The sequence below is a fragment of the Cinclus cinclus genome, chromosome 12 (genome assembly GCF_963662255.1).
Source record: "Cinclus cinclus chromosome 12, bCinCin1.1, whole genome shotgun sequence".
Taxonomy (NCBI): Eukaryota; Metazoa; Chordata; class Aves; order Passeriformes; family Cinclidae; genus Cinclus; species Cinclus cinclus.
Window position 1 is genome coordinate 3,476,829 of NC_085057.1, and position 27,764 is coordinate 3,504,592.

Here is a 27,764-nt window from a genome sequence, read left to right on the forward strand (position 1 = left end):
CTTTCCCCCTTAGAACAGTGAGGGGACACGGAGGTGTGCATGCTGTGTGGAGACATGTGTGTGAAACGTGGGTGAAATGGAACACATTTGAAACACACAACAGGTTTCTTGGTGTGTATTTAAATAAAAATCCGGAAACCAGCCTGAAACCCCAAATTTCACATGTCAAATGTTGAAACTGTAACCAAAATATGAAGTAACTGCTAGAGCTGTCAGAAAAAGACAAGACGAAAAGCTTTCTTGCGTACATACAACTAGGTGTGGTGATCTCCAAAAAAGTTGTCAAAATTATAATTACCTTCCAGTTTAAAAACTTTTATTCTAAATAAAAAAAACTATACACAAACCACTGATTGACCAAACGAAAGTTCAGCGGTAAGCAGGACCTGAAGGAGCTGGTATTCACAGTTCTTATCATGTACAACTCTTTCAAGGTTCAATCCATGGAGGAGTTTATTTTACAACCTGCTTCTTTTTGTAAAACTAAAGGTCCACTTTATTACATAAAATTATTTATACAGTGTAAAACCGGAGCCTTATGGAAAATACTGCCTCTAAGTTTGTTTAAATTAGTCTTGCTCCATAGGTTCATCTGCAGCTTCTGTGGCTTCATCACTGTTTTCCATCGGGGTGTCTGAGGAGTTTTCTGGAGTTTCACTAGCATAGGACCCCAGCTCTTCTGTGTCACTGCAGTCAGCTCCACTAGTGGCAGATGAACTGATGTTGCTGTCAGCTGAGTGTAAATCCTTCTCTGCCCGTGGCTGGTCTGACTCCTCCATCTGATTGTTCTCCTCAGAGCTCTCTTCAGCCACACTCGAGGACTCCCTGTCTTTTTCTTGATCTTTTCTGTCCTGACCAATGTTTCTGGGAGACATGAAGGACTCTAAGAACAAAGAAAGTACAATATTACCAAGGGGTTTTCCAACATGCCTTAATCCTTCTACTTTCCACTCCGAGCTATGCTGAGCAAAACTTCCACAGCACAGCCAAGGACAGGAAACACAGACAAACCCTGATCTTATCAGAAGATGTAAAGAATTAGTGCCACCTTTGCCAGGATACCCAAATTATCCCAACATACAATAAAAAAAAAAGTTATTTTGTTTAATAGGTAGCTTCACTTAAACTTGGTCTTTATCCAGTGAAGCTTAATTAAGAAGTAACTTTTTCTGGCTTCTCCAAGTCTTCCATTTGCCTTCAGAAGCAGTTTTCTGGAAATTATTAAAGCAGGGCTGTTTCAGGTATACAACCATCATAATCTACAGGAACATTATACAAATACATGAGCCAAAAAAAATAATTCAAAGGAAACTTTGAAGAATATGTAAAAAAATAGATCTCTTAACTACAGTTTTTTTTTTTTGTTAACTTAGGCACAGAGCCTGCCCTACAGTGAGATAATTTTTACTGTTCTAATAGGTTGTGGAGATATTGTTGCTCAGTCTCCTCAGTGGAAAAACACAAATTTGCATCTGTATTTAAATAAATTACATAATTAACAGACAGCCACACAGAGCTATGACCCATCCCCGTTCTGGACAAAGGATGAGAACACCTTGAGAACACACTATGAAAATATTCTAACACCAGGGTTCTTGAATTCTTGGTGTACCCTGATCTAATTCACAGCTTCAGAAGATTTTAAGTACCCTTGTGTAAGTTTCATATTGAGTGCAGGGCCAAGTTAAAAGAAATAACAGAATTGCTAAATTATGAAAATTGAAGTATGAACAAGCAGCTCTTCTTTAAGAGACCAGAGACCTTCAGCAATCCCAGCAGCACTGCTCTCCAGCTAAGAAAATCCCAACTCCTTGGAAGAAAAAGAAGACCGTGAAATCTGAAATACCTTCCTCCTCTTCCTCTGTACAGTGCTGTCTGGCACAGGTAGCATCTTTTTCTTTATCCTGAGATGTAGAGGATGTTTCTGTCTCTTCCCCCACGCCTGAAGAGACTTCACTGGAGGCCGTTTGGTTTGGTGCATCTCTGGCTTCCCCTTCCTTGTCAAATTTAAGTCTTTTTACCTCATGTCCTTCTGCTTCTGCAGGATCATCCTCAGAGTGCTTATTTTTCACTGGGCTGCTCTGAGCACCTTCTGATTCAGACGCTGGTGATTCACTACAAACAACAAAACCAGATGCTTTTATCGAAAACAAACATTCTGTATCTTGTCACACTTGAAGAAAAAAGTAGCAACTACTTTGATTTAAACACATTAAGACGTAACAACAGCATTTGCTTCACTTATTATATAACAAAACCTCAAAGTCATCACTCCTGATTTAAGACTTCATTAGGCATCCCTTAGAGAGTCTTTAAACTATTTTTAAAACATAAATAAAAAAGCTCAAAATACACTCCTGCTGACAAACCTGTGTTTCTTCTCCTCTGCTTGCTGCAAGCTGGGCTCTTTATGCTCTGTGCTGTCTGGCAAACCGTTGGTTGTCATGGGAGTTGACAACGAAACCTTCGTCCGACTCACAGGTCTGGGGGTCCCAGGGCCATTTACATTTGATCTTTAAAAATAGTAATGAAAGTCAATCCAGCCTTTCAGCTAAGTAATTTGTTCCTATTTAGCAGAAAGTAGTTATACCCTTCCTTTAATACATCAACAAAACTAAACAAATAGATGAGGGACTTTGCTTTTTTATATTGGATAAAACATTTCTCGCCTACAACATGCAAATTTGATTAAAAAATTTGAGTAACAAAAAAATATTCTCGACAATGAGGTAAGAGACATCAAAATACAGAATACACGGCATACCTGTTCCTGCCTCCTCTATCCCCATTCCCCAGTATTCCATGGCACACCTCATTTTTAAGGGTACTTATTCTCAGAACTCCACTGCTTTTATCCAGCAAAAGTAGAGCCCTCAAGCTAAACTCACCTGTCAGTGTACCCTGGTGAATTTCCGGGGAACATAACACCATTCATCCGATTTAAACTACTGGAATTATTTTTCCTAACAAACAAAACAACAAAACGTTATGAACAAAGGAACCTTAAATCACTTTAAGCCTGTTTGCACAGAATTTCCCATGCCCAAACTTACAAAGCCCCCACTGTCAGTCCCCAAGGGCTTTCTATTTATCCCCAAATTATTACACTTGCTGACAACATCCCTGATGCTGACTGAACTGTTGATAACAAAATCTGAATTCTGCATGTCTGGCTTTTAGATACAACTACTGATAGCAAGAGAGATACATCAGACACACACATGCATCCTCCCCATTACTAACACAAGCTTGCAGTTTCATGGAAAAGAGGATTATACTCACTCTGAAGATGGATATACACAGCTGACAACCATGACATTCTGCAATATACAAACAACAAACACATCAACAGTTCAGAAACAGAAGCTTCGGCTCTTGACAACACCCCAGAACATTTAAGAGTTACAGGATTTTGGTCCTATCTGTTCAAATACCTCTGCTCCCTCTTACAAGGTCAGGCCATAATTACACTAAAAACCAGGATTAAGTTTGTTACTGTCCTAACAAGACCAGCACATTAAGCCTCAAGCCTGAGTGTCTGTAATTTCTAAGGGATCTGAGGGATCTCTGGAGAACTAAGTATTCAGAAATGCTGAAGCATCCTATTGTGGGACCACATTTTTAAAGTCTCTTCCTGGCTTCTGAAGGATCCCACATTCTGATACGAGCTATAAAATGCCAGTTAAGACACCTGTATGCTCTTCTGGAGGCACACTCTCTACTCCACAGGATTTAAATACTGAAACAAAAGGCACTGGAGGGAAGGGGCCTCCCTTCTTCTTCACCTCTGGATGTACCCTGAAACCAAATGTGGGAGGAAACTCCTGATCAAAAGATTGAGAGTATTTCATCTGATCATTTCTAACTAGGACTCCAGACAAAAACTGCCAATACAGCTTCCACAAACCACAGGTAGAATATTGCACAGTGATTGGGAAACACAGCAGATGCAGCCCTGGGATTCATTTTTATGTCTACAGTTATTTAAAAACTGCTTTTTGATGCTGAAAGATACGAAACAAACTCAGACACCTAAGAGCAGCCATCAGCTGTGCTCTAGCTCCGAGCCCCAAGGAAAGCAGCAGACCTTTGGGAGCAATTGGGAAGGTATTGAGTGATGGCTGTGACTGTGCAGCTGTGCTCTCTCTCAGAGAAATACATACCTTTTCCACACCTCTTAGAAATTTGTCTGTTCCTGTGTAATTCCTCCTAGGATCTGTCAGCAACTCACAGAGTCGCTGGATAGTGAAGGGGATGCTGCAATGAAATAGATTATCAACAATTTAATTTTATTTTAGCAAGTACGACTGCTAGGAAGCAACAAAAGTGACAACATTATTACTTTCTCTCCCTTACTGAGAAGGTGGAATAAAACCAGTACTGAAATCTGTAACAATAAGCAATACTGGGTGGCACCTCAAGGCTTTATTTTCCCCTATCTCATACAAAGCTGTTTCCTGTGCTCACCACCACAAAACCCAAGTGGAGTACTAATGCATCATCCCACAACTCAAAGGACTTATTTAAACAATGAAATCAGATCATCAACAGTAAACTTTCTGACTGTTCTATTCCAATATACAGAACAAAAATTGTAAGGGATTCAAAACAAATTGGAGTCATACACACTAGAGCAAAAAAAGTCAACTTGTAGTTTATTTCAGGTTTTACAAAATACAGTTACAGAAAAAGCAGTAAATGTTGGAATTAGTAGAGCCATTACACTTCAGCTTTTACAAATAATCTATTTTGCTACAACTGGAAAATGTATTCATCTATCAAGGAACAGATCAGGAAAAACAAATAATAATAATAATAATAATAATAATAATAATAATAATAATAATAATAATAATAGTAGATGTATAAGCCAATAAGAACCACATAAACACATTTTTGTTTTTTGCAATTCTGCACTCAGTTTCATCCCTGCTGAAATGACAAACTGACCTTTCAGACAAGCAACACTTTAGAGACAATTAATTCCCAGTTACCTGAGGTGTCACACACTTTCAATCCAAGTTTAGTGTCACATTTTAACAAATTTCTGTCAAAAATATTTCAGTAAAATTATGAAGTACTATGCATTTTTACAGTTAACTACTGGAAGTTGAAGCCGTAAGCATTTAAAAAGTTACCTAAGAAGAATATTTGATACAATACAATATTTATGAACCATTTCGTGGTTGGGAATATAACTGACACCAAATCCAGAGCAGCATCAATCCAGACTGACATGCATGTGTGTGTATATCCCTACACCGTAATTTTTTGTCCAAATTCTATGTTTATTATTTTCTGAGGAAGTCAGTATCTCCAGCCTGTGTCATGAGCTAACACAGCATGGATGTCCAGCTTTGCTCATCAGCTAAACAGCCACATTAGAGGTGCCCAGACCTCCACCAGCTCAGTGCAAAGAGGCCAGCACACCTCCAGTTCATCATCCCACATGACACTCCACTTTAACTAAAAGTCAGTAGTACTCAGAGTGACTAAGTATCAACAATTTAATTATGTTTTTCAGAACTGCGTGTACACTGTGTGCACCGAGGAAGTCCTAATCCTGAACAAACCAGAAAAACCACAGGAACAAGTGTTCCTTCTAATTCAGTTTATTACATGAAGGCTCTTAAGGTTGAGACTAGTTCTAGCATTATTAATTTCTCTTCCCTTGCTCTTCATTGGTCAACCAGCAATCTTTGACACCCAAATTCTTCATGAAATCATCAAGCTTAGAAGAGACCTTTAAGATCAAGTCCATGCTCACAATATTCAGCTTCTGCACAGTACCTTCTTTTAACAAAATTCCCAATTTTTAAGTCATAAAGAATTTACTTGATCTGTTAATCTTCCCATGTGGATCAAATATTAAGTTGATCTTGCTATTCTTATGATGGTCATTTTGGCTTTGTGTTGGAAATTCATAATTAAAGAGACTTCCTTTTATTTTAATAGAATAGACAGTCTATTCAAAAACCCATTTATTCAACAGAAACAAAAACATACAGATTTTTAAATTATTCTCCATCAGCCAGATCTGTAAGACATCCTGGGGAATCAGTACCTGGCTAATTTGGGTGTAGCTGTATTTAACTGGTCCCCTGGAATGCTGTGACATGAAGTGCTTTGGAACATCAACACAGTGCTAATTCCCCAAGTAAGACAGAAAACTCAAGAAATGTGCAGCCTGCAACTAACTCCAGGAGGAAAAGTTGTGTTCCTATTTTACTCTCAGCTACAAGAAGTTAGAAAGAAAAAGGCAAAAGCCAATTTCCCTCCAAATTCTTCACAGCAATGTGAACTTCGTGCATTGAGCAGCAGATGGCGCCCAGAGTCACACACATGGAACTCCTTCAACATTTACAAATACTTTCAGCTGACAAAACCCAAAGTTAATTTCATCTCTTTCTGGTGAAAAAACTATTGTTTTACAATAGTTCAACAACGTAATTTTAAAACAGAAGCAATTTAAATCGGTGAAAATCTATAAAAGAAGACCAATGTAAAGTTTGTGAGCAGTGTGAGAACTGACAGTAAATGCTCAGAAATTTAATTAGCTCAGCACATGAGCTGCACAAATAGTCCTGATCTGCCCACTTAAGGTAACCACTTAAAATTCTATACCAACACACTCAAAACTCCACTTCCAGCTCTAGACTCCAGAGCTCCAGCTCTAGAGTCCAGAATTACAAACCAAAAATTCATTTGGACAGGATTGAAGAGGGAACCGGGAAAATTACTTATAACAGCTATATTAAATTATAATTAAAAAAAACCCATAAATGAAATTTGGATTATGATCTATTTTATTCATGCTGTGAAAACGTCTCTGTCATGAGAGATCCCCAATAACTTGCCTTGGAACTTCCTTGTTTCACTAACAAAGGATGAAAAAGATGGCAGAAATTCATACGCTAAAGCCATTGTAAGAGAATTGTAAAGAGAATCTGGCTCTGCAAACCTGTGCAGACACCGTGTCAAGTGAGATACAGACAGGTTAAAAGAACCACTTCACACTCCCTTCAAAAGGAACTCGGCTAGAAAAACCCCAAAGCAGAGGTCATTCTTAATGTGTTGCTTCTTGGACTCAATACTTTTTACAAAGTTGCTACTTTGAACGAACTCTTTCCTTCTCTCTTAAACAAACACTAATAAAAACATCCCAAAAATAAAGTCACATCAAGTAGGTTCCTTGTCTGCCCAGGTACCCTGAAATGACACCCACAGCTCTAAGGAAGCCTGAATATACAAATCACACAACCCAAAACCTGCTGCTGCTGCTGTTACTTTTTGGACAGATCTCCACAAGATTCAGCTTTTACAATCACATCTTCCCTGTGGGGGTTACAGGATTTACTGAGGGAACCATTCTGCAATCCCAGATCCTAAAACATCCCCAGGCATTATTTCATTTAAGGTAACTAATGGATGCAGTTTGCTTCCTCAAAGCCTGGGAGTTTCACTGCAAAGTATGAGGAAGCTGAGCACCCTGAAATGTTAGAGCAAAGGATGAAAATAGCACAGGCACAGCCTAAGCTCCAGACTCGTCATCCAGAGGTTTGTTCAGTGCACTTGGGAACAACAGCAGATAACAGCAGCCCATTCATTAGCTGTCCCTGGGAGAACATTACCCATTTTGTGGGCAATGAAGCATTAACAAAAAGCTGGGGGAGGCAGCAGAGAGGCAGACTTGAGCATAAAGGATAGGTTTGTTTTTAAATTCCTGCAGTGAAGCAGCCCGGTATAAATATTGGGGAGCTGAGAACAAGCTGAATTTCACATTCTTAGAAGTCTCCTACATGACAGCAATTGTGGGGGGAAGAGAAGATCCGACTTAAAACTCCTAAACTGCAAATAAATGAAGCAGCATGGAACAGTGACAGTACAAATTATAAATACAGCATCAAATACAATACTAAGAACACGTCAGGAGCACCTCTGAAATTGAAATTTCAGAGTATCATGAAGGCAAGATTTAGAACATGCCCATTTATCAACAAGCTGAGAAAAATGCTGAAAATCTATTAACAAGCACTGAGCACCACAGCCAGGATAACTCAGCTTATGGCAAGTATGTAATCCAGTTTAGAAACAACAAAAATACTACACAAGCTAGTAAAAAGGACACACCAAATAAGAAAAAAACATCAGGAGCTTTATTTGAAAGGAAACAAAAACTTCCAAAATTAGGAAACCAGCAAAGGGCACAGGTACATTTCAATCTAGGACACTGTCAGCAACAGATCAAGCACCCCATGTCTTTCATCAGTATCACCTCAGCTATAACTCTGAACCTGGCATAATTTAGTAATCCCAACCCACGTTCGCCTCCTGGTCACCCCCTGTTTCTCACAGCATGAGTTCTTCAAAAGCCAGTGAACTGCCACAGAACCATCAGGAACTGAACACCAGAACACCTCTTTCCATTTGCTACTTCAAAATGCACTAACAGAAATCTGACTTTACAGTCTATTTAACCTCCTAAATGCACACAGTAATATACTTCTTTGAACTGCACTGTTTAAAGACTAACTACATATTGAAAAAACAAAGTGAATGACATCACAGCATGTCACACTTTTCACTGACTGACACAATAATAAAGTTCAGAAACTACTGTAATATATTTCCAAGGTACATATTTGCTTCTGCTCATCTATTTGAGGAAGCAAAATGAACAGCCACAGAGACAGTACAAGCTGCTATGTTAAAAACTGGGAATATGTGTTCCTTATCCTGAATTCAGAAAAAAAAAAGGATACATACCCATTAAATCCAGTGACAATTTTCAGGATTCTTTCTTTCATCTCTTCAAAGGGAATATATTCCACGTTTGGATTGGGGGGTCCTCTTGGTTCAGGAGCTGAGGTTCTAAAATCATCCATGACTTTCTCCAGTTTGAAAATAAAATAGCCTTTAAATTGAGACCACTGAACCCTGCATAAAACACAAGCATTGACACATGGACAAGTTAGTCCTAAACCCAAAGAACAACAGTGGAAGTTTATGTTTGCATAACAAGGGTCACCCTGGAATGCCAGTCCTATGATAAACCAGGCAAGTGATGCAGTGCTGTTTTCCTTCCTGAATTTAAAGCATAGTTACTATTTCAACAATTGCACTGGAACAATGTAACACAAATCAACGGCCACTAACAGCAGGGGAAGCCATTTCCTTCGAAAACCAATATCCACTGACAATGTGAGCCTAAACATGAAATGTACCCCTGTCTATGCAATGTAAAGGGAGCCTACAGTACTGCCTATAGTTTCACTGAGCTCATAAGAGGTGGAAAGGGGAAAAAAATTCACAAACAAAACCAACCAACAAAAGCAAACAAAAAAAACCCAACCCCCTCACACCCCAAAAAAACCCACCACACCAAAACACCAAGTGTTTCAAGTTTGGAATCCACAGAGCAACTATACACAACGTTATCTGCTTCCCTCACAAAACCTTACCAAAGGCCTTTTGCAACTCCACACATCTTCAAAACATTTCACTGTACCTCTTTTTCTCAAAAAGGCAAGTATTTGCTGTATCACAGTTGGCACTTGTTGACGAAAAACTGAGCCAAACAGCTTTGACTCCCAATAAATGTTCCCACAGCAGTAAGCTATTAAGATGTTTCCAAATTACCTCCTGCCTTACAGCTTCAAGTTTCATCATTTATAAAACTCTAGATTTTTTACATTTTCAAACAAACAGGACCCTCTGACTGGGTACACCAGACAAACCCTTCTACACTCAGGGCCCCACAGAGCAGCCACAGGAGACATTCAGGGCCTCCTTGGGATCATGCATGTCAGAGCAGCACAGGGAGCCACGTGAAAGCAGCTGATTTAGTTCAGGATCAATTTGTTTCTATTCCTGTTGAGGCAGGAGCTTGCACAGCTCCAGGACTGAGAAAAAAAATTAGAAACAGGAAATAACAAACAATGAAGACAGAAAATATCTTTGACATTTATCTGTAACACATACGATTTGGTACGAGCAGCTTCATACCAAACAAGTGTAAAATGTGAGCCCCTGGACAGCCCTTCAGCTCCTGCTCAAAGCAATATTAAACTATCTAGTAAAGTATTTAGCCAAAGGCTCTATCTCTACAGCCTGCCTTTGGCAGCCCTGACTATTTCTGGCCCTGTGCAACAGCTGCCTTTCTGTGGGGCTGACCCAACTACTTGTGCTGTGAACCACGGGTGGTGCTGTTTGTTTCTCCAGCACCAGCACCACCAAATCCCAACCACAGGCCAAGGAAGCTCTATCAGCCTGCCTGCACCAGAAGAGCAGGGCCACGTCATCTTTGCCCTAATTTTCTCCTTTGTCTCAAAGAAATAATTATGAGATGAAACAGGGGGAAATACAGCTCAGGTTTATCTACAGAGATCCAAACACAAAGCCCCTGTCTTTTACTAGGAATGATAAATTTGCAAGAATAGGGAAATTCCAAAGAGGAAAGCAAACCTCTGTCTTCGTACACAAAAGACCTTTAGGCACCTCACAAAAGGAGGGATCACAGGACTTGGTGAATAATCATAATAATAAATAAACAAACATCAAGGTCCCAAAAGGGAATGGCATGGACTAAGGAGCACCAGAGTCTCGCTGGATTGATTGTCTCCAGTCAGCATTCTACACCCCAAGCAGAAAACTATAATGCTCCAATGTACAACATCAGGCATTACTACAAATGTTAAATTAAAAAGCTGTACAATTCTGCAGTGCCACCACTGTGAAACCGAAGTGTTAGTAACAAATCACAGATTTAATACATAAACACACCACAACCACAGTAAAAACCCCATGACAGTATGGGATTACTTCCCACAGAGCATCCCAAGTGCTTTACTTACCTCATGAAACAAGATTCCACTATTATTCTAAACATTCTTTGACAACCCCATTTGGATATATTTCTGCACTTTAAAACTTGAGCTGTTCTTTGTTTTCATTGTTACTTATTTCTTGCTGAACAGTAACACTTATCTTTTCATAGACTATTAACCCATCAGTGTTTGAAATAAATCAACATGAGATGGCAATCTACTGCCTGAAAGCAGCACCCACCAGCTCCTTTACAATGCTGAAACTACAGAAGATAAAGATTGCAACATTTTGCCCATATCGAGAAGTCGAGAAAACTATCGCTTGGATTCTAAACAACAAATTCTAATTAGTATTTCTCCCATTATAAAAATGCTACGAACTTACATCTGCAACACACTGAACTACTGACATAGAAAGCATCTCTCAATCTGCATTCCAAACCACCTCCTAAATGACTGCTGACCAGGTAACACAGGACAGGTTACTCACAGAGGCAGCAGAGTTTAAGGGTAAACTCATCCTGCAATCACAAGGGTGACCACAGCTAACCCAGACAGAGCAACACCAGCTTAAATCAACCCAACAAGCTGCTGCTAGAAGCTGTGGAACCACAGCAGAAGGGGCTCAGCACAGCCTTGCTGCTCACACATTCACTGCGTTTCTCCAGCAGTTTTTTCCAGCACTCTTGGATTCCCTGCTGCTGGGGCTGCAGTAGCAGCAGCAGCAGGAAAGCTGAACTGCTCAAAGGCCACTGTTACACTCAGTGCAATCTCAGACAGAACTGCAATTCAAACAATAAACTCAACTGTCCTGCGCATCTCCTGACATCAGTGCTGTTAGAATAATGAACTCATTTATGACCAAAAAACCCAAAATTATTTCTGCAGGGACAGTAAGACTTTCTTAGTTCCATCTACTTAGTGGAAGTGATCAAAAGTGAGTGTCACAAGAGCCAAGTCACCTTTCCTGTTTTACCAGTCTATGAAAATGACACGTACAAGTTGGCACCAGCTGAACTTTACAAACTCACATGTCTCATCCATAGAGAAAACCAGTTCCTTCATAGCAATGGGTTGAACTGCTTGGCAATACAAAATTAAGATTAAAAGTCATATATCATACTAGTAATCAAAGCAATCTTTATTTACACCTCTAGAAATTTTAAGGTATCTCCCCCCCCCCCCATTCACTGAAAGACTGGTTGCTCAGAAAGACAGAAAACAAAAGAGAAAACAGACATTTGGCACTTGTTTGTCTAGGAAAACAAAAATATTCCACATGTGTAACAAGCCTCCTGAGAAAGACCTCTATTTTTTCTGCTTTGTTACACAATGTGAGAACCCAAAACCAAGAAAAAAGTTTGGTCAATACCTTCTACAGTTAGATTAAGAGCTAAAAAGAAGCAAAAGAAAATTCTTCCACTCTGCTTTATGTACCAGCTCATTAAGTTTCACACACTGGAAAATAACTGATAAACATCTTAAGTTCTGTAAGAATAACAAATTGAAGAAATTCCATGGAGAAAATACTGTTCATACTTTTTTCAGAGCAGGCTTGTTTATAAATACTTGCTCTTCCCACTCCCCCATTGCACATAATCAGCCTTTTCTTCCAAACCATGCTCTTCCTGTCCACTACACTAGCTTGGGAATTTGAATCTGCAACTTTGAGAACTTCTAGAGCCACTCAAAGGAAAAATTTACTGGGAACGCTGCATGATTTGAAACAACACCTTCAAGAATAACATTTCATAAAATAAGCTAATCCCAAGATGTTTTGGTTCAGTGTACTTTCATTGTAGAGAATGATGGCTTTGTAGTTATATATATTTTCTGTACATCAAGGCACCTTTCACTACAATATCTGGGCCACCCTGTGTAAATGTACCTGTACAAAGAGCTTTCCTGGGCTAATGAGCCTGCAGTTCCACACGTGTTCCAAATCATTTAGGAAGAAATGCCATCTTATCCTAAGAGCCCTCTGCTTCCCTCCCACCAGCTCCTGCACCATCCTTCTTTTTTATCAACCTTAATGATTTGCTCTGGCATACAAAAAATCAAGAGGAAGAAACTGATTTCAAATAAAAACCACTTAACAAGAAAAAAAGTCAAAGGAATGGCTGAAGAGAATCAATCACAGCACTTCAGAACTAAAACTTGCATCCATATAGACACCACCCATTTCAAATTTTCCCAGGACAGACACAAATGATGGCAGTTTACCTCAAAAATTTTAATTGTGTTTTAAAAAGCACCTTTAAAAGTCAAGCAACAAATGAGAGCATGGAAGCTCACACAGAGTCCAACAATTCAGTTTTTCTACCTTACTTAAACATTTTATACATGCTAATACTGTGCTTCAAGGTATGAGAAGATGCTTAACACCCGAATATTGTACCTAGTGCAGTCCCTGACCTTGCAGATTCATTAAACATTAGAAACATAAGAGAAAAATGGATGGAAGAGATTTCAGTGTTTGAAGACACTCAGTTGTGTTTCCAAAGTCAATCAGGAAAGCAGACAGCACTTGACCAAGCAGCCAATCCTACAAGGAACATCAGCAAGTTTTGAGATGATTTACATACAATTAAAGAGACAACACGACAAAAAGCTAGGAAAGGGTGAGGGAAGACATGAGACATGAAATGAGCAAGTAGAGATTTAATTAAATGACAGACTATGCAAAAAAACAAATCACTACTAATAAAATACTTTTTTTTTTTCAAAAAATTCCACACAGAACTACAGAAAACCCCAAAACTGGATCAAAATTAGTAGGTGAAGACAAGAAACAAACTCTAAGATGAAAGCCACCAAGGTGTGATGGGTAACTCCACAGTCAGAACAGTGCAACAGTAACACACTGAGTCACTGAGAGCCAATGAAGCTGCAGAAATACCTGCACTGCACAGAGAATAATAAAAAACAACAACAAAAAGAAGACAGATTAATTTAGACACAATCTAGCGTTGTCAGAGCAGAGCCATGGAAGAACACAATCCTAAATAGCTCTGTTCTCTAATAAAAGCAATCAATCTATTTCACACCTGTACTTGAATTACATGATTTGCTCTTGGAACTAATTCATTACTACAGATCAACAGAATTTGCCAAGCAACATCAACCAACTTTAGAAATGCACCAATTCTACTTGATTAACAGCATCTTCAGCAGGGAACAGGCCACCTCAGACAAAAAGCAGGGCAAGCAATCTGATGTAGTGCTTTGATTTCAAAGAATTAGTATCACAAAGTTGCTTCCAAGGAATGACTGCATCTCTACTAACATGATTTGCATAGGATTCATCCTTCCAAACATGCATATCCAAACAAAATTGCATTTTACTTGGAAATAATCTAATCATATCATTGCCAGAGTGTAAAAGACATGCCCCCCCATTCCCTTATCTCCTACTTATGCAGAATTCTTGTCCTGGAGAAACTATGAAAGCAGTTTTCTCTCTTACCACAATGGTTACTGGGGAGGAGGAGAGCCAGCTCAATATCTGCACTATTGTGCATCAGATAATTAACTGATATTTTCTTCTGACCACTGGGTAAGTTTTTATACTTGATTCTTTTGCCACTTGGTATAGTCACATTGGGAGATAACGTGCCAACAAGAAGAGCAAAAAGCCTGAAATACTTAAGGAAGTTGTTTGGGAAAGACCTGACAAAGATGAAAATCCCTCCTATTTTTAAGGAAAAACTATCAACATGGAACAAATTACATGGTTCCCTCTCACACATTTACAGTGCTTTCTATAACAGTGCATCCCAACACCAACACATGACTTGGACACGAGGCAGAGGTTGGGCTGCCAAGTCTCCAAGAGTGCAGAAGACAACTACACTGACTTACTCATCCCTGTTTTTAAAAACTGTCAGAAAACATCAGACATAACCCTAACGGAGTGCATATGGCTCATATACTTTAGACAAACTCCAAAGATTTTAAGGTTCAAACTCCACTAAGGTCCCACTGTAGCAAAACAAGACAAAACCTAAAATTGACTGAAGAACTGGAAGAATTCAGAGTGCCTGAAACAAGGCTATCTCCTGAAATGAAACTACTGCAATTATTCCATAAATCTTTCTGGAATTGCCTTACAGATTACAGGTTTAATTAAGAAAAACATTATATTGAAGAGATGTTAAGCTTCCAGAGACCCAGCTATGTACTTAAAACATGAAGAGTCCCTGGAGTCCTAGTGGGATGTCTGTCTTCAGATTTCACAGTGTTTAAGTTCATTACAAAATTACTTGATTTAAATTTTAAGAGGATGCCATCTGTTTTGGAGAGATGCTGAATACCACACAGAACATAAAATGATACCAAAGTAGATCTACTATTGATTGTGTTCACTGAACAGGCCATAAAAGAAATATCAGAACTTAGTAAAAGGAAATATTTCCCTCTCCACACTTCTCCTACTATTAGCTCTCTGACAAGCAGAAATTAAAAACAACACAAAACAAAAAAGCCCACATCAAATTAGTATATTTAGGAGGCAAACACTTTATGTCCAGCTAAACTGATTTTAAGGCAATGTCATCAGAACACACAAAGAAAGAACCAGAGGACAATGTCTGAGGGAGTCACATAACATGGACCAAGACATGTGAGTCACTGGTATTACCTTTGCCCCCTCAATTTTTGCTGACTTGCATGACATTCCCACAGAGACCTGCTAGCAGGAAATAGGTGTTTTGAAGTGTAGTAACTTGCCAACTTTAGTAACTGTTTCTTTTGTGCCTCCCTCTAGAGCTCCTACAAGATGAAGATATACTCCAAGAGACAGTAATTTCCCCAGGCTGTCAAAGGCAAAATTGAAGTTTCACCCAAAACAAGTTAATTCCTTTTCTATTCTGGTCCATCAATGGGATCTCCAAAACTATTTGCAAAGTAAAAAGGCAGAGAAAATGAAGTGCACTCAGCAATCACATACCAAATTCAAACCCCTGGCAAGGCAGCACTTTCTTCCACAGCCTCCATGCAAGATGTATCCAACAGGAATACTGAGGAGTAGCTGGAATATGCCTGCTCAAATCCAAGGCCTGTGTCTGCCACCAGGGAGCACAGAACCCATGCCAGGCATGAGGAGCCCCAGCTTGGTGAGGAGGCAGCACCTGGAGCCTGCTAGGGACTGCCTGTCCTGTCCTGTCCCCCTGTCCTGCCCTGTCCCCCTGCCGGGCAGCACCTCAGCACTCGGAGCAGCATCCAGGGATCCTCTCCAGCAGCTGCACAGGGACTGCAGGCCTGTGGGAGAACGAGGATGCTCAGCCATGCTCAGCTATTCCCTCGGGTATCTCTGCTCTTCTCCTACTCCCTCCATCTTTCCTGCCACGATTTTGTATCAATCCTTACCTTATCCAGCACCTACATTTGTTCAGTGGCTATATGGATAAACAAGGATACCTGGACATACACAGTTATACAGAAAGGATGCACAAGCTAAAAACTTGAGAACTACTTGTAAAACACAATTCCCAGAATTTTCATACCAGGAAATGAAGAAAAAACAAACCCATTGCCATTTGACTTGTTAGTTTTTGTACAGGGATTACTACTTAATTATTTATAATATAAACTGATTGCTTCTTAAACAGGTGTGCTTTCAATTTTTTCAGAAAATACCTCTGAAAATTTCTGTGATAAAAAGATGCAGAACTGAACTCCCATTAACAGGGAGATGAGCCATGCTGAGGTTCCCACAGGGATCCCACCCCAGTGCAGAGCAGGAGGGTGCTGGCTCACCATGCACTTAACCTTGTCCTTGGTCTACACCAAAAGGGGCAAGCCTGCTCTGCTGCTCCCACACATTCCTGTGATCCCACACACAGGGAGGTGAGGCAGATCACTGATCTAACCACAGAATTAATGCTGCAGATAAGGCAGAGTAAGATGTGTGATGCGACTAGCAGGGACCTGAGCCGTTTCTTTAAGCAGCAGCATTAAGCAGCATTTATCAGGTAAAATACCTTACCTTGCCTAATTTCACTCTTTTGTCAAATAGTCTTTGTATTTTAAACTTATTTTCCTATTTCCCATGTTTTATTTTCACAGTATTTAGATGCAATTCATTTTAGCATCATGGTTTTGCATGCTGCTGCTATTTTCACCATTCACACAGTGCAGATAAACAGGGAAATTCCAAACAATGACTACAGATTTACACAGTAAAATCCCCTGTACACCAATGGAGACTGGCTTCTCACATGCTTCTGGCAAGCAGACAAACACCTGAATCTAAAATAAAATCAAATCCTTAAGTAAGTGTTAGATCCTTTATGAGTGTTTCTAAATGAGCAATAAATTTAAAAAGTTGAGATGCTCCCGGTAGGGTGAATTTCCTGGAACACTGTGCCTTGCTGAAGAGTGTGCTCCTATTTGGAAAACACTGGCAAAGCACTCGTCCTGGGGGAGCGTCCTGTTCCCTTTCACCTGATAACTCATGTAAAATTAAACACTCTCACATTTTATCTTCAGGAGGATTTTACCTCAAGTTACCTTTCACTTTAATTAAAAATACATTGAAGAGTTCAAAGGAAGAAAAACTGGTATTTCCCACAAGCACAGGAGGTGTTTTTCCATTTTCACTCGCTGATTGTTGTCAGCCTAAATCCAGTCTTTGCTCTCCTTGGGAGCACAATGAGCTCATTCCAGAACCAGGGAAACTGTCAGACATTAGAACTACAACTACTTCAGTAGTGTGAGTGTTCACCTCTGCTGCTTGCAAATTACTACTGCTCTTGCCAGGAACAACAAAGATTGAGACTTAGTTATGGAAACAGGCAGCTGAAGAAGACATTAAAGCACTATCTGTAATCATCAAGGGACTAATTCTGATCTCTGCTGATAAATATTCAGCTGACTCTAACAGAACACAGCTGTCCCACAGACAAGAAAAAAAATCTTCAGTCCAAAATTTTCTAGGAAGTACATTTGTGAATACAGTTATCTAAAACCAAACTCAAGTATGCTTCATTTGCTTTTATTTTAAAGTCAAAAACTGACCACAGAACAAAAAAGTACAAGATTACAGCATTCTTCATTCAAAAATTAACTTACTTATAGCAGAGCAGAAAGCAATACAGAACACCAGTGTTGCTTCAGATATCACCGGTTTGCCCAGAATAACCAAATCCACACAAGAAATGCTGCAGCTCCTCTAGTAAGTGTAGCTGTCACTGTTATCTCCTCGGAGGAGCTGCAGGCCACACTGAGATAATATGATCAGGTGTTTAGTGTATCAAGCAATAAAGCTGGGAAACCAGATTAGGAAAATGCACTCTGTGCAGCTACTCCTGGATCTCTGTTGCACTGAGTCCCTGTGCTTGCCACCTTATGCAGTGTCCCAAAAATCCAGAGACCTCCCTCACAGCAGCACTACTGGGATCAAGGAAATTGCACTGTTACTGATTCCTTCCAAGAGCAGAAACAAAAGCCACCCAATTGCCTTTTCCACAAGGCAGTTCACCTGACACATGCTGAGCTTGGAATGACAAGGCATACCCCACCTCAGTGACCTAATCCACAGGCATTAGGTGTTTGTGCATCATCACACTCCCCCTGCCACTTCCAAGCCAAGACATCACCAGGTATTGCCATCATGGAAATCTTGCCATTGTCTTCAAGTAGTTTTACTCCTAAAGCTGAGACCTGCCAGACATGTATCAGCTTTGTGGAAAAGCAGCATCAGTCTGGTCTATTCACAAACTGATAATCCACCTTCTCCAAGTCAACCAGACTGCTTTGTATCCCTCCTTCCGTGTGCACCGTTGCCTTGTTCCTTCCCCCCATGTGCCACCAGGCACAAACCTTTCCAAAAGCTTCAGAAAGGAAGAGGGATCACCAATCACAAAGTCAAAATGGAACAACATCCCTGCTACTGAGAAGTGTAATATGGAGTGAACAATACCCAAATGCCTGGGAAAGTCCTTCAAATGAAATACTATCAAGCACAGCCCCCACAGAACAGAGATTTGAGGCCCACTGGAAAATATCAGAGGTCACACTGAGGCAGCCACTACAGCAACATCACTGAGAGGAGAAGGTACAAACCAAGAGAAACCCTGAGGATGACAACAAATCCTACCAAGCAAGGCAGAGAACTGAGTTTGAGGAGAAGGATGACCACAGAATACAAGTGATCATCAGAAACACATGCAACTGCATTTACTACCAGAGAATACATGGTGGGGAGGTTTTCTGTGCAAAGTGACATGGACTGGTCACCAACAAGGTTATCAGGAAATGTGCTTACAAGAACAAACTGTACAGCAACAGGGAAGGAAGCCACACTAAGACTGCAAATTTGAAAGTGCAAAGAGCTACATTTGTGATTAAAACAGTCAAATCACCCCAAAAACCTCAGTGCTGCAATCAGTTAGCCTTTTGCCTTTCCTTACACGTGTATTCCATAGAGAGACTAATGTTTATTACGTTCAGTTCATCACACACATTTTATAATGGCAGTTAAAGTCTGACCTTTACACTGTAAACCCCACTCCCAATAGATATGAAGTGGCAGCACTTAAAATAAAACACTACAACAGTGTGTTTCCCAAAGCAGCAAGTGATTTCATCGATATCACCACTGAGTGCTCTGAAGTACTACAGCCACACAATTCACATATACACAAACTTTTGTTTATAATAGAGGTAAAAGAGCAAGGAAGCTAAATTAGTGTTGACAAATGGACATCAGCAGGCCTTTTGACCAAAGATCCCTGTTCTTTTGAGACATCAGTGGATTATGAAACAGAAGTGTCAGTGGAATGGGAATTAGTAGGGGGTAATTCCAGATGCTGAATGGAATGGAACTAGTGAGGAATAGCAGTGGACAATAATGCAAGGAAGTTTACTCACGTATCTTGCTTTACTGAGAACATGGAAATGGAAGAGTCTTACACTATCAAAGGCACACAGAAACTTCTTTCAGAAAAATATGATCCTGCTTATTACAGCACAAACTTGAGATTTTTATTTCAAGTTTTTAAAAAATCATAAGGAATTACATTCCCCAAACAGGCATTAAGACCTCCAGAAAGTAAGCTGTCTCCAAATAAAAAAAAATGCTAGTGCACACACAGAGCGAGAAAATTGCTTGCTGAATAAAAGCAGAGCACATATTTTAGGGGAAAAAATAGATTTAAATTTAAGCATGTGAAATAAGCCAAAGGACATATGGCTAAAAAACCCAGTACACTTGTAACAAGAGAAAGTGTATTATAAAAGTATTCAGAGTACATTGTTAAAACTCTTGAACTGAGATGCAAACTTATTCTTGTAGGAGTTCATGGCTACTGTATCTTCACTTAGCTCTCCTACAGCTGACAAACTATTTCACTGCTGTAATAAACTAATAGAAAAGTTAAACTGATTCAAAAAAAGCTTGAAAGGGTAACAAGAAAAAAGTTCACAGCCACATAAGGTAATGAAACAGCATCAAAAGGTCAAAAGTATTTTTGCCATTATCTTTGATGGAACTGCAGTTATGTAACTTACATTTACAGTTATGTAATTTAGCAAAGGCAAATCATCCCTGATCCACCTGACTGACTGTGAGGAGGGAAGACAGAGAATGCCGTAGCTCGACCTGAGCGAGGCACAGCAGCACAGTCTGCCCTGGCAAAGCTGCAGCCCCAGCGCAGCAGCAGGCTCCGCTGCAGGGCTCCTGCTGCCGGGACCCAAAGTCCAACCACACCCAGTCACAAACGCCGCTGCTCAGAGCCCAGAGCAGGGCACCCCCTGTGCTGGAGGGGGAGGCTGAGCACTGGCAGCTCGTGCTGTGACCAAGGCTGCTGCCTCTGGAACACAGGCTCTGCTGGTGGAATCCAGCTGCTGACTTTCACCGGTGAAGGGTGAAGGGCTCCCTGCATCCAGGGAGGTGGAAACAGATTCCTTTCTGAGATGCACAAGTGCAGGGGGAGAGGCACCGGGCCCAGCGTGCTCCAAGGGAAACGCTCTTCCCAGTGCACGTGGTTAAGCAGTGAAACAGGGAGACAAACTAAGGCTGTGGAATTGCCATGACTGGAGATTTTCAGAAATGCTGCACAAAGCCCTGATCAACTTGATTTAACTTTGGAAGTAGCTCCCCTCCAGCACAGGGTATGCCTGGATCACCTCCAGAAGTCACTTCCAACTATCCTATGATGACAGTATCAATGTCCAGATTTGCCCTACAATCACATGAATTAAACTTGACTCAAGAAACTCCACAAAACACCCCACTTATGATTGCCCTCAAGGAAACAGGCAAAGAAACAACTACTGTTTGCAGGCTCAGATGAGGTTCAAGTTAACATTTCAGAGCTTCCAAAAGAATTTCACTACAGGAAGAAATAAAACCAGAATGTATTTTAATGGCTGTTTATGCTGCACGAAGGAGAGGAACCGGTGTAACTGCATCACATCCTGGGCAGTGCTCTCTACCTAGGCCTAGAAGGATTTGACAATTAATCACTTCTGCCTATGAACTGTATTGCTCCAGATTTTGGTACTTCACTACTTTCTGGATTCCTTCACTGTCAGTAAGCTTCTGCATTATATTTGCCACTACAGTAAGCCATTAAAACTGCACTTTATAGGTTCCCTGCCCCAAGGCAAGAGTGAGGGAAATGCATTAAAAAAATCCGTGAAATTTTTGATTGCTTTAGCTTTCTAAGTTTTATTTTCCACTTTAGAAAAACCTATTTTTCCTTTCCAGTCCAACACACTGGATTTTCTTGAGGTACCTAAATAAATGATTTTGAAACATTTTTGCTATTGAAGGGGCAGAGTGACTCTAAACCCAAGAGAATTTCCTAAGAGATAAGAGAAAACATTTTAAATACAGGACACAAGATCACAATTAATAAGTGATCATCATATCTATTTCTAAGAATTCTTCAGAAACAACAAAAAAAATCATTGTTACATTTCCCTTCTAGTACTGCAGTGCTCTGATTTCCATCCCATCCCTTAAAGCTCTTTCTACTTCAGAAAAAATAGTTAAGTGGATTTTTTTTTCTGAAAAAAAAAGAGCACAAAACCTCATCCTGTTTCTAGAGGTCTTTCAGATACAGTTAAGTACTGGGACTAACACATCTCCTCTCTCTTCACTTTCCTCAGTGTTGCCAGTCACACTGATCTGTTACAAACCAGAGACAAGCAGGTTATAACAAACTTCCCTGACTGTACTTGGTCTCACTAAGGAAATTCCATTTAATATCTCAGTAAAAAGTTAGACTAATTGAGGAGTATGTTACTCCTCTGAAAAGGAAAAAAACCTCCTAATATCCAAGACAACTTTAAAAAAGGTTGCACAACAAACTTTATATTGTGTTTCACCTAAGGCTAAGTCTTAGCACGGCAACTGTTGAGAAATAAAAACATTTCAAAGGAGCCAAGCAATCAGACTTTTGCTTCTGTCACCTCTAATATAGGAAATTTAGACTAAGTTTAGACTAGCTTTTGTAAACGTAGGCCATAATCTCACCAGCAATTAAGTGAATGGTTAACTTTGCACAAGAGGAAAACTTCAAAAAGATTAAATGAAGGCACATCATTGTATGATCAGGATTTTACTGCACAGCACCAATAACACAACTAATCTTACACTGATAACAGAACCAAAATTAGCAACGTTTTTGTTCCACACCTCCCCATAACTGAAAAAGACCTCTAATTACAATAAAGATACCATGAGCCTTATCATAGCTGCAGTGGTGGCTTTACCACCTCTCACCCGTTGCTCCTCCCCTTCACCACCTCTCCAGCTGCACTGCAGTTGGAAGTACCAGCTACCAGGGACAAAACACGTGGAGCCACGAACTGAACCTTGTCCAAAAGAGTCAGGGCTGTGAGAAGCTGCTGCCCCAGGTTCCCATGGAGCTGCAGAAGCAGCTCAACAGCCCAAGTGGAACACTGACCCACGAGCTTCACCAGCCAAGGCTGCTGCCAGAGAAATCCCAGGAATATCAGAGCCTCACCTAAACCTGCACCTACCTGTTCCCAGCTCCCTCAGATGAATAAGCACTTTGGAACAAGTGGGGGCAGGGAGGTACTCAGCCACCTTACCTGAGCCTGTGCTTTCCATCTGCTGGGGGAGCTATTTGTGCCACCACCAAGCTTTGAGGAGAACCTAAAAAGACACTTTAATTTACTTCATTACTACCTTTTCAAACTCATTTTACTGAGTTACCGAGATCTGCTGCAACTGTGTCTGGAAATGTATGGGGGATGAGAACATTCAGCCCAGGATGCAGACTGCAGTTTAACCTCTAAAAATCAGTATTCTTGATGAAGTTAAAAAGCTGACAGAACTCCCATGAAGACCATGTAACTCTCCTAGAATAAAAACTGAAAGCAAAAATATTTCACATTTCACTTGTCCTGATTTTCACATTTCACTTGTCCTGAGTACTTGCCTCAGTACTTTTTGTTTGTTACATTAGGAACAGGCTGTGACTGAGTAAGATCCATTGTTTTTCAATAATCAAGTCTGCAAACCATGGGTGTAATTACCCCTGACTAAACCATCCTCACTGCTTGTTTTTTTTTAATCTATACTCTGAACTTGGCAAAAATCCTAACAAATGCCACTGGCAAACTAGTATTTAATCTTCAGATTCCAAAGTATCTATTTATTACTGGTTTCCATTCTACTACACAAAGTTATTTTTATATAAGTGAAAACAAATACTATCTAGTGCATTTTCAACTTGCATGTTATTTGGTAAGTTTGCTTTTTCCAGAACACTGTACAACAGTCACGTTGTGCCAGCTTAAAAATACATTAAGTTCTTAAAAGGCACATTATCAATTTTCATACGAGTGATTCCCAGATTTTAATATTTACTCATTTTTTCCCCTGATATTTGCCTATCTCCAGTTTATATTAGACAGTTCTTATGTTCACATCCAACACTTTTTAAAAACAATTTAATGCAACTGAAAGGGTCAAGAAGGCTGAAAAGAGCTACAGACCTCAAAAAAAGACCACAAAGAAAACTCTGGAAACATAGAAGGCAGGATCTGTACGTCAGATGACAGATCCCAGTTCAGGTTTAAGTTGGTAAAAATAAAATTTAAAAAATTAAAAATAAACCTAGATTTCCTAAATCAAAATAAAATCAGAGAGGGAATAATTTTTCCAATAGCTTCCCCTTATAGAATCCCTTATTTAAAATTGCTTTGGAATACACGTGATAGTGGCAGAAACAGTAAAAACAACCTGAAGAAGTATCTCAGAATGGGGAAAATATTTTAAACGTATTTTAGTGTGGGCTTACTATGGTGTGTTTTTTCTATATAATAAATAAACATTACACTAAAATATTAAGCATTACAGCTGTGTATGTCTGCTGAGCATGAGCCTTCCATTCAAAGAGCAAAGTACATTTCAGAACTTGTTTTTCTTTCTAAACCATTAATCTAAGCAGCACTAGCAAGCTATTAAAAAAAAAAAAAAAAAAGCAAAAGAAAACCACCAGAACCTACAAATTCTCTTACGAGTTCAAGGGACTCCAGAAATTCAAACAAAGCCCCTGCGGTAACTGGTTGGTCAGAAAACACTCGTAAAAGCACATCTCCCCTGCTGGAGCCGAAGTCTGGCACTAGGCCTCAAAAACAAGGAGACAGCCTGGGCGCCAGAAAGTGAGCACAGCTACGGCAACGCAGCCGGGGAAGCCTTTCCCCTTCCTGCCAAATAGTGATCCCCAAGGAAGTCACCAGCAGCGATCCCTGGAAGGAGCGCGGCTCCCTCCACCTCGCACCTCCCGGGAAACCCTCCGGGATCCGCCACAGAAAGGGCAGCAGAAGGGAAACTCCCCGGAAAAACGACGGCAACTCACAGCAGCTCCCACACACCTCGTCTGCAAAAGCACCTCCGGATTGTCCCCTCTTCACCAGCAGCGCCCAGACACAACCACAGGATGGTTACAAAGAGAAACAATCCGAGCCACTGATATCTTTATGTAAATAGCACAATTAGATACTGCAAACACAGTTATACAACAGTGTATAGCAGACATTGCAACAGTAGCTGAGCTTGCTACTTACAAAACCTGAATCGCTCTTAAAAATCCTGAAAAAGCAACAGGTTTTTTATTGTGATGAGAAGGATCAGTAAGATCTGACAGACACCCCAGGGCAAAGCCTATAGGAGAAGTCTCCCCTCGTTAGATCAAACTACCAGCAAACTAAATTAATCCACACAAAATTACATGGGAACTAAGGAAAGCTTATTTAGCTCACTGAAGCAACCTCCACGCAAAATAAAAAAAAAAAAAATCCTGGAAGAATCTCTTTGACGTCAAATGCAAGAATTGTTTTAAGTCACAACTGATGACCACCAAAACAGTCACACTTACATCGTCTCTCCAGTCTTAGCAACATGACAAAGAAACTGATCCAGTATTGGACACACTTCCTTCTTTCCTCTCTTCTCAAAATCTGTTGGCGTGAGAACGACACAAAAAGAATGGTAAAAGAAGACGGGACAGAACAAAAATTCACAATAATTAGCGATTTGCTTCAACTATCAGTACAGCTCCCACACAAACACTGTCGTGCTCTCACAATGCTCCGGCTGTTCCCATGAACTCCACCAGCTTCCCAGCCCTGGGAAACACTTATTAATTTTCCTGCGGAGAAACCGCACGCACCAGAGCAGCAAAAGTTGATCTGCAACTTCTTCTGACCAGCTAGGGCACAGAAAGAGGCCGATTTCCTCCAGCTGAGCCCTGAACAGAGAGGGCTGGGGAGGGAGAAGGGGACGGGTCCGGGCTGGGCCAGGATTCGGGGGAAGGGGCCGGGATGCGGGGAAAGGGGGAGGAAGGAGGGAGAAGGGGAGGCCAGCCCGGGGAGGCCAGGGCGGCAGCCGGGGAGACCCCAGAGTCCCTGATCCCCCCTCACACAGACCCGAGGGTAGGGAGATCGGAGGCTCTGCCCTCCACTTCCCCACAACGACCCCCCGTCACTCGGCGGGACCCCCCTCCCCGGCGAGCACCCTCTCCCCACACCGCGGGGACCCGTCGCCCTCAGCGAGGGGCGCTACCCCCACAGGGGCTGAGGGACCTCAGTCTTGCCCTCAGCGCGGCGACACCTCTCCCCCACCCCCTGCCATCAGCCTCGCCGCCACCTTTCAGCGCCTCCTGCAGCCTCTCGACGTCCATGATCCGCCCGGGCGATTTCCGCGCGGCTCCCCCGCCCCAGTCCCGCGCAGACCGGGCCGCGCTCACAGTAACACCCCGCGCTCAGCGACGCTCCAACATGGCGCCCGCGCCGTGCCCGTGCGCGGTCCCGCGGCCCCGCCCGCCGGGGGCGGGTCCGAGGGGCGGGGCCAATGGGCGGTCCCGCGGTAGGGGCGGGGTTAATGGGGTCCCGCGTGAGGGGGCGGGGCCGGGCGGCCGTGAGGGAGGCGCGGGAGAGGCGGCGGGAGCGGTTCGGCCGCGGCGTCCTCCCGGCTGAGCGGCACCGACGGGCTGAGGGCGCCTCTGGACTTCTTTTCCGGCCGCGGGTTATCGTTCTCCTCATGCCGGCCCCGCCATGAAGATCTTCGGGGAGGGAACGCCTTCCCTCCTTCACGCCGCGGCCCCTCAGAGAGCTCTTGTTCTTTCCTCCCCGCTTCCAGGCTCAGGTTTCCTTTCCCCCGCCCACCCCAAATCCCTATTTGCGCAAGGAGGTGCTTGTATTTTATTCCACAGAAGATCCCCGGTTGGAGGGATCCAGCTCCTGGCCCTGCACAGACACCCCAGCAATCCCAGCCTGTGCGTCCCTGAGAGCATTGTCCACATGTTCCTGGAGCTCTGGCAGCCTTGGAGCCGTGACCATTCCCTGGGGAGCCTGGGCAGTGCCCAGCACCCTCCGGGGGCACGAATCTTTTCTTAATACCCCACCCAAATCCCCCTGACAGCTTCGTGCCATTCCCTCGAGTGCTGTCACTGGTCAGGAGAGAGAAGAGACCGGTACCTGCCCCCCTGCTTTCCCTCATGAGGATGCTGAAGATCCCAATGAGGTCTCCCCTCAGATTCCTCCAGGAGACTCCTCCCGCCTCTCCCACCCTGGCACACACTCCCTGTGCTCCTGGGATGATCCCCTCGCTCATCCTGTGCCAGCACTTGGCTCTAAGGAGAGGATGTGAAACCCTGGCAGACCTGCCCTCCTTCCTGCCAAGGACCTGAGGTGAGCCAAGGGCACATAAGAGGCTCTAGCCCAGCCTAAGTGGGAAATATTTCAGTTCACAGCAAATCACCTTTCCCTTCCATTTTTAAAGCTGAAACATTTAAATGTAACCCTAGAACGCAAGAATTTTGTAGGTAGTTTCATCATCGGTGTGTTGTGCGATCTCAGGCAAACGGGTGAGGCAATCACACCTGAGCTTCTTCATTAATGAAACATAAATGATAATTACTCCTTGTAAGGTATTTGACACACCTTGTAATAAAAATGTACACAGGATTATTTCATTTTGTGTCGGTTCCCAGCCTGCTTGCAGAATATTCACTGAGACCCAAAAACAGGAATAATCACCGTGTTGGGGAAGATGTGGTGGTTTAAACACCTAACTAAAGAACAATGAGAAAGTGTTTCACAATCCAGGTGAGTTTTTTTTCTTGCACTAAACTTACCAAAAACTCATTAAGATTTAGGTTTCAGATTTCAAAACATACTTTTTGAGAGTTACAGGCTGTCCAACCCCTGGGCATGGATCAATAATTAAAATTATTTGTGGTGTAAGACCAGCAGCTACTTCTGTTCTCAGTAATGAAGCTTAGATGAGGTATCTAGAGATCCCTGACCCTATCTGACTTAAAGCAGTTTCCCTTCACTGATGTGTGACAGCATTTGTAAGGTATTTCCACCCAGTTTGAACCAAAATTGATTGTTGTGCTTTGAAAACAATCTGTAGCAATTCAATACAGCATTCAAGCAAGGGAGATGCAGCAGAAT

At 41.6% G+C, this 27,764-nt stretch overlaps 1 protein-coding gene across 5 annotated transcripts; it reads right to left on the reverse strand.

Annotated features, from left to right (window-relative positions):
* Nucleotides 1-294: 294 nt before the first annotated feature.
* PPP4R2 (protein phosphatase 4 regulatory subunit 2) lies at nucleotides 295-26,099 on the reverse strand. 5 transcript variants are annotated; one of them, XM_062501009.1, is made up of 10 exons: nucleotides 25,954-26,099; nucleotides 25,184-25,265; nucleotides 8,767-8,937; nucleotides 4,164-4,257; nucleotides 3,283-3,320; nucleotides 2,889-2,963; nucleotides 2,370-2,513; nucleotides 1,847-2,115; nucleotides 1,165-1,184; nucleotides 295-881 (listed from the first exon to the last, which is right to left on the reverse strand). In XM_062501009.1, exons 1-10 carry the CDS (start codon nucleotides 25,985-25,987, stop codon nucleotides 570-572), a joined length of 1,239 nt encoding a protein of 412 aa, XP_062356993.1. In that variant the 5' UTR covers nucleotides 25,988-26,099; the 3' UTR covers nucleotides 295-569. The 5 variants fall into 5 exon arrangements, with proteins under 5 accessions (XP_062356993.1, XP_062356996.1, XP_062356992.1 ...); XM_062501012.1 differs by lacking the exon at nucleotides 8,767-8,937; XM_062501008.1 differs by lacking the exon at nucleotides 1,165-1,184 and having other exon boundaries at nucleotides 295-883.
* Nucleotides 26,100-27,764: the final 1,665 nt, after the last annotated feature.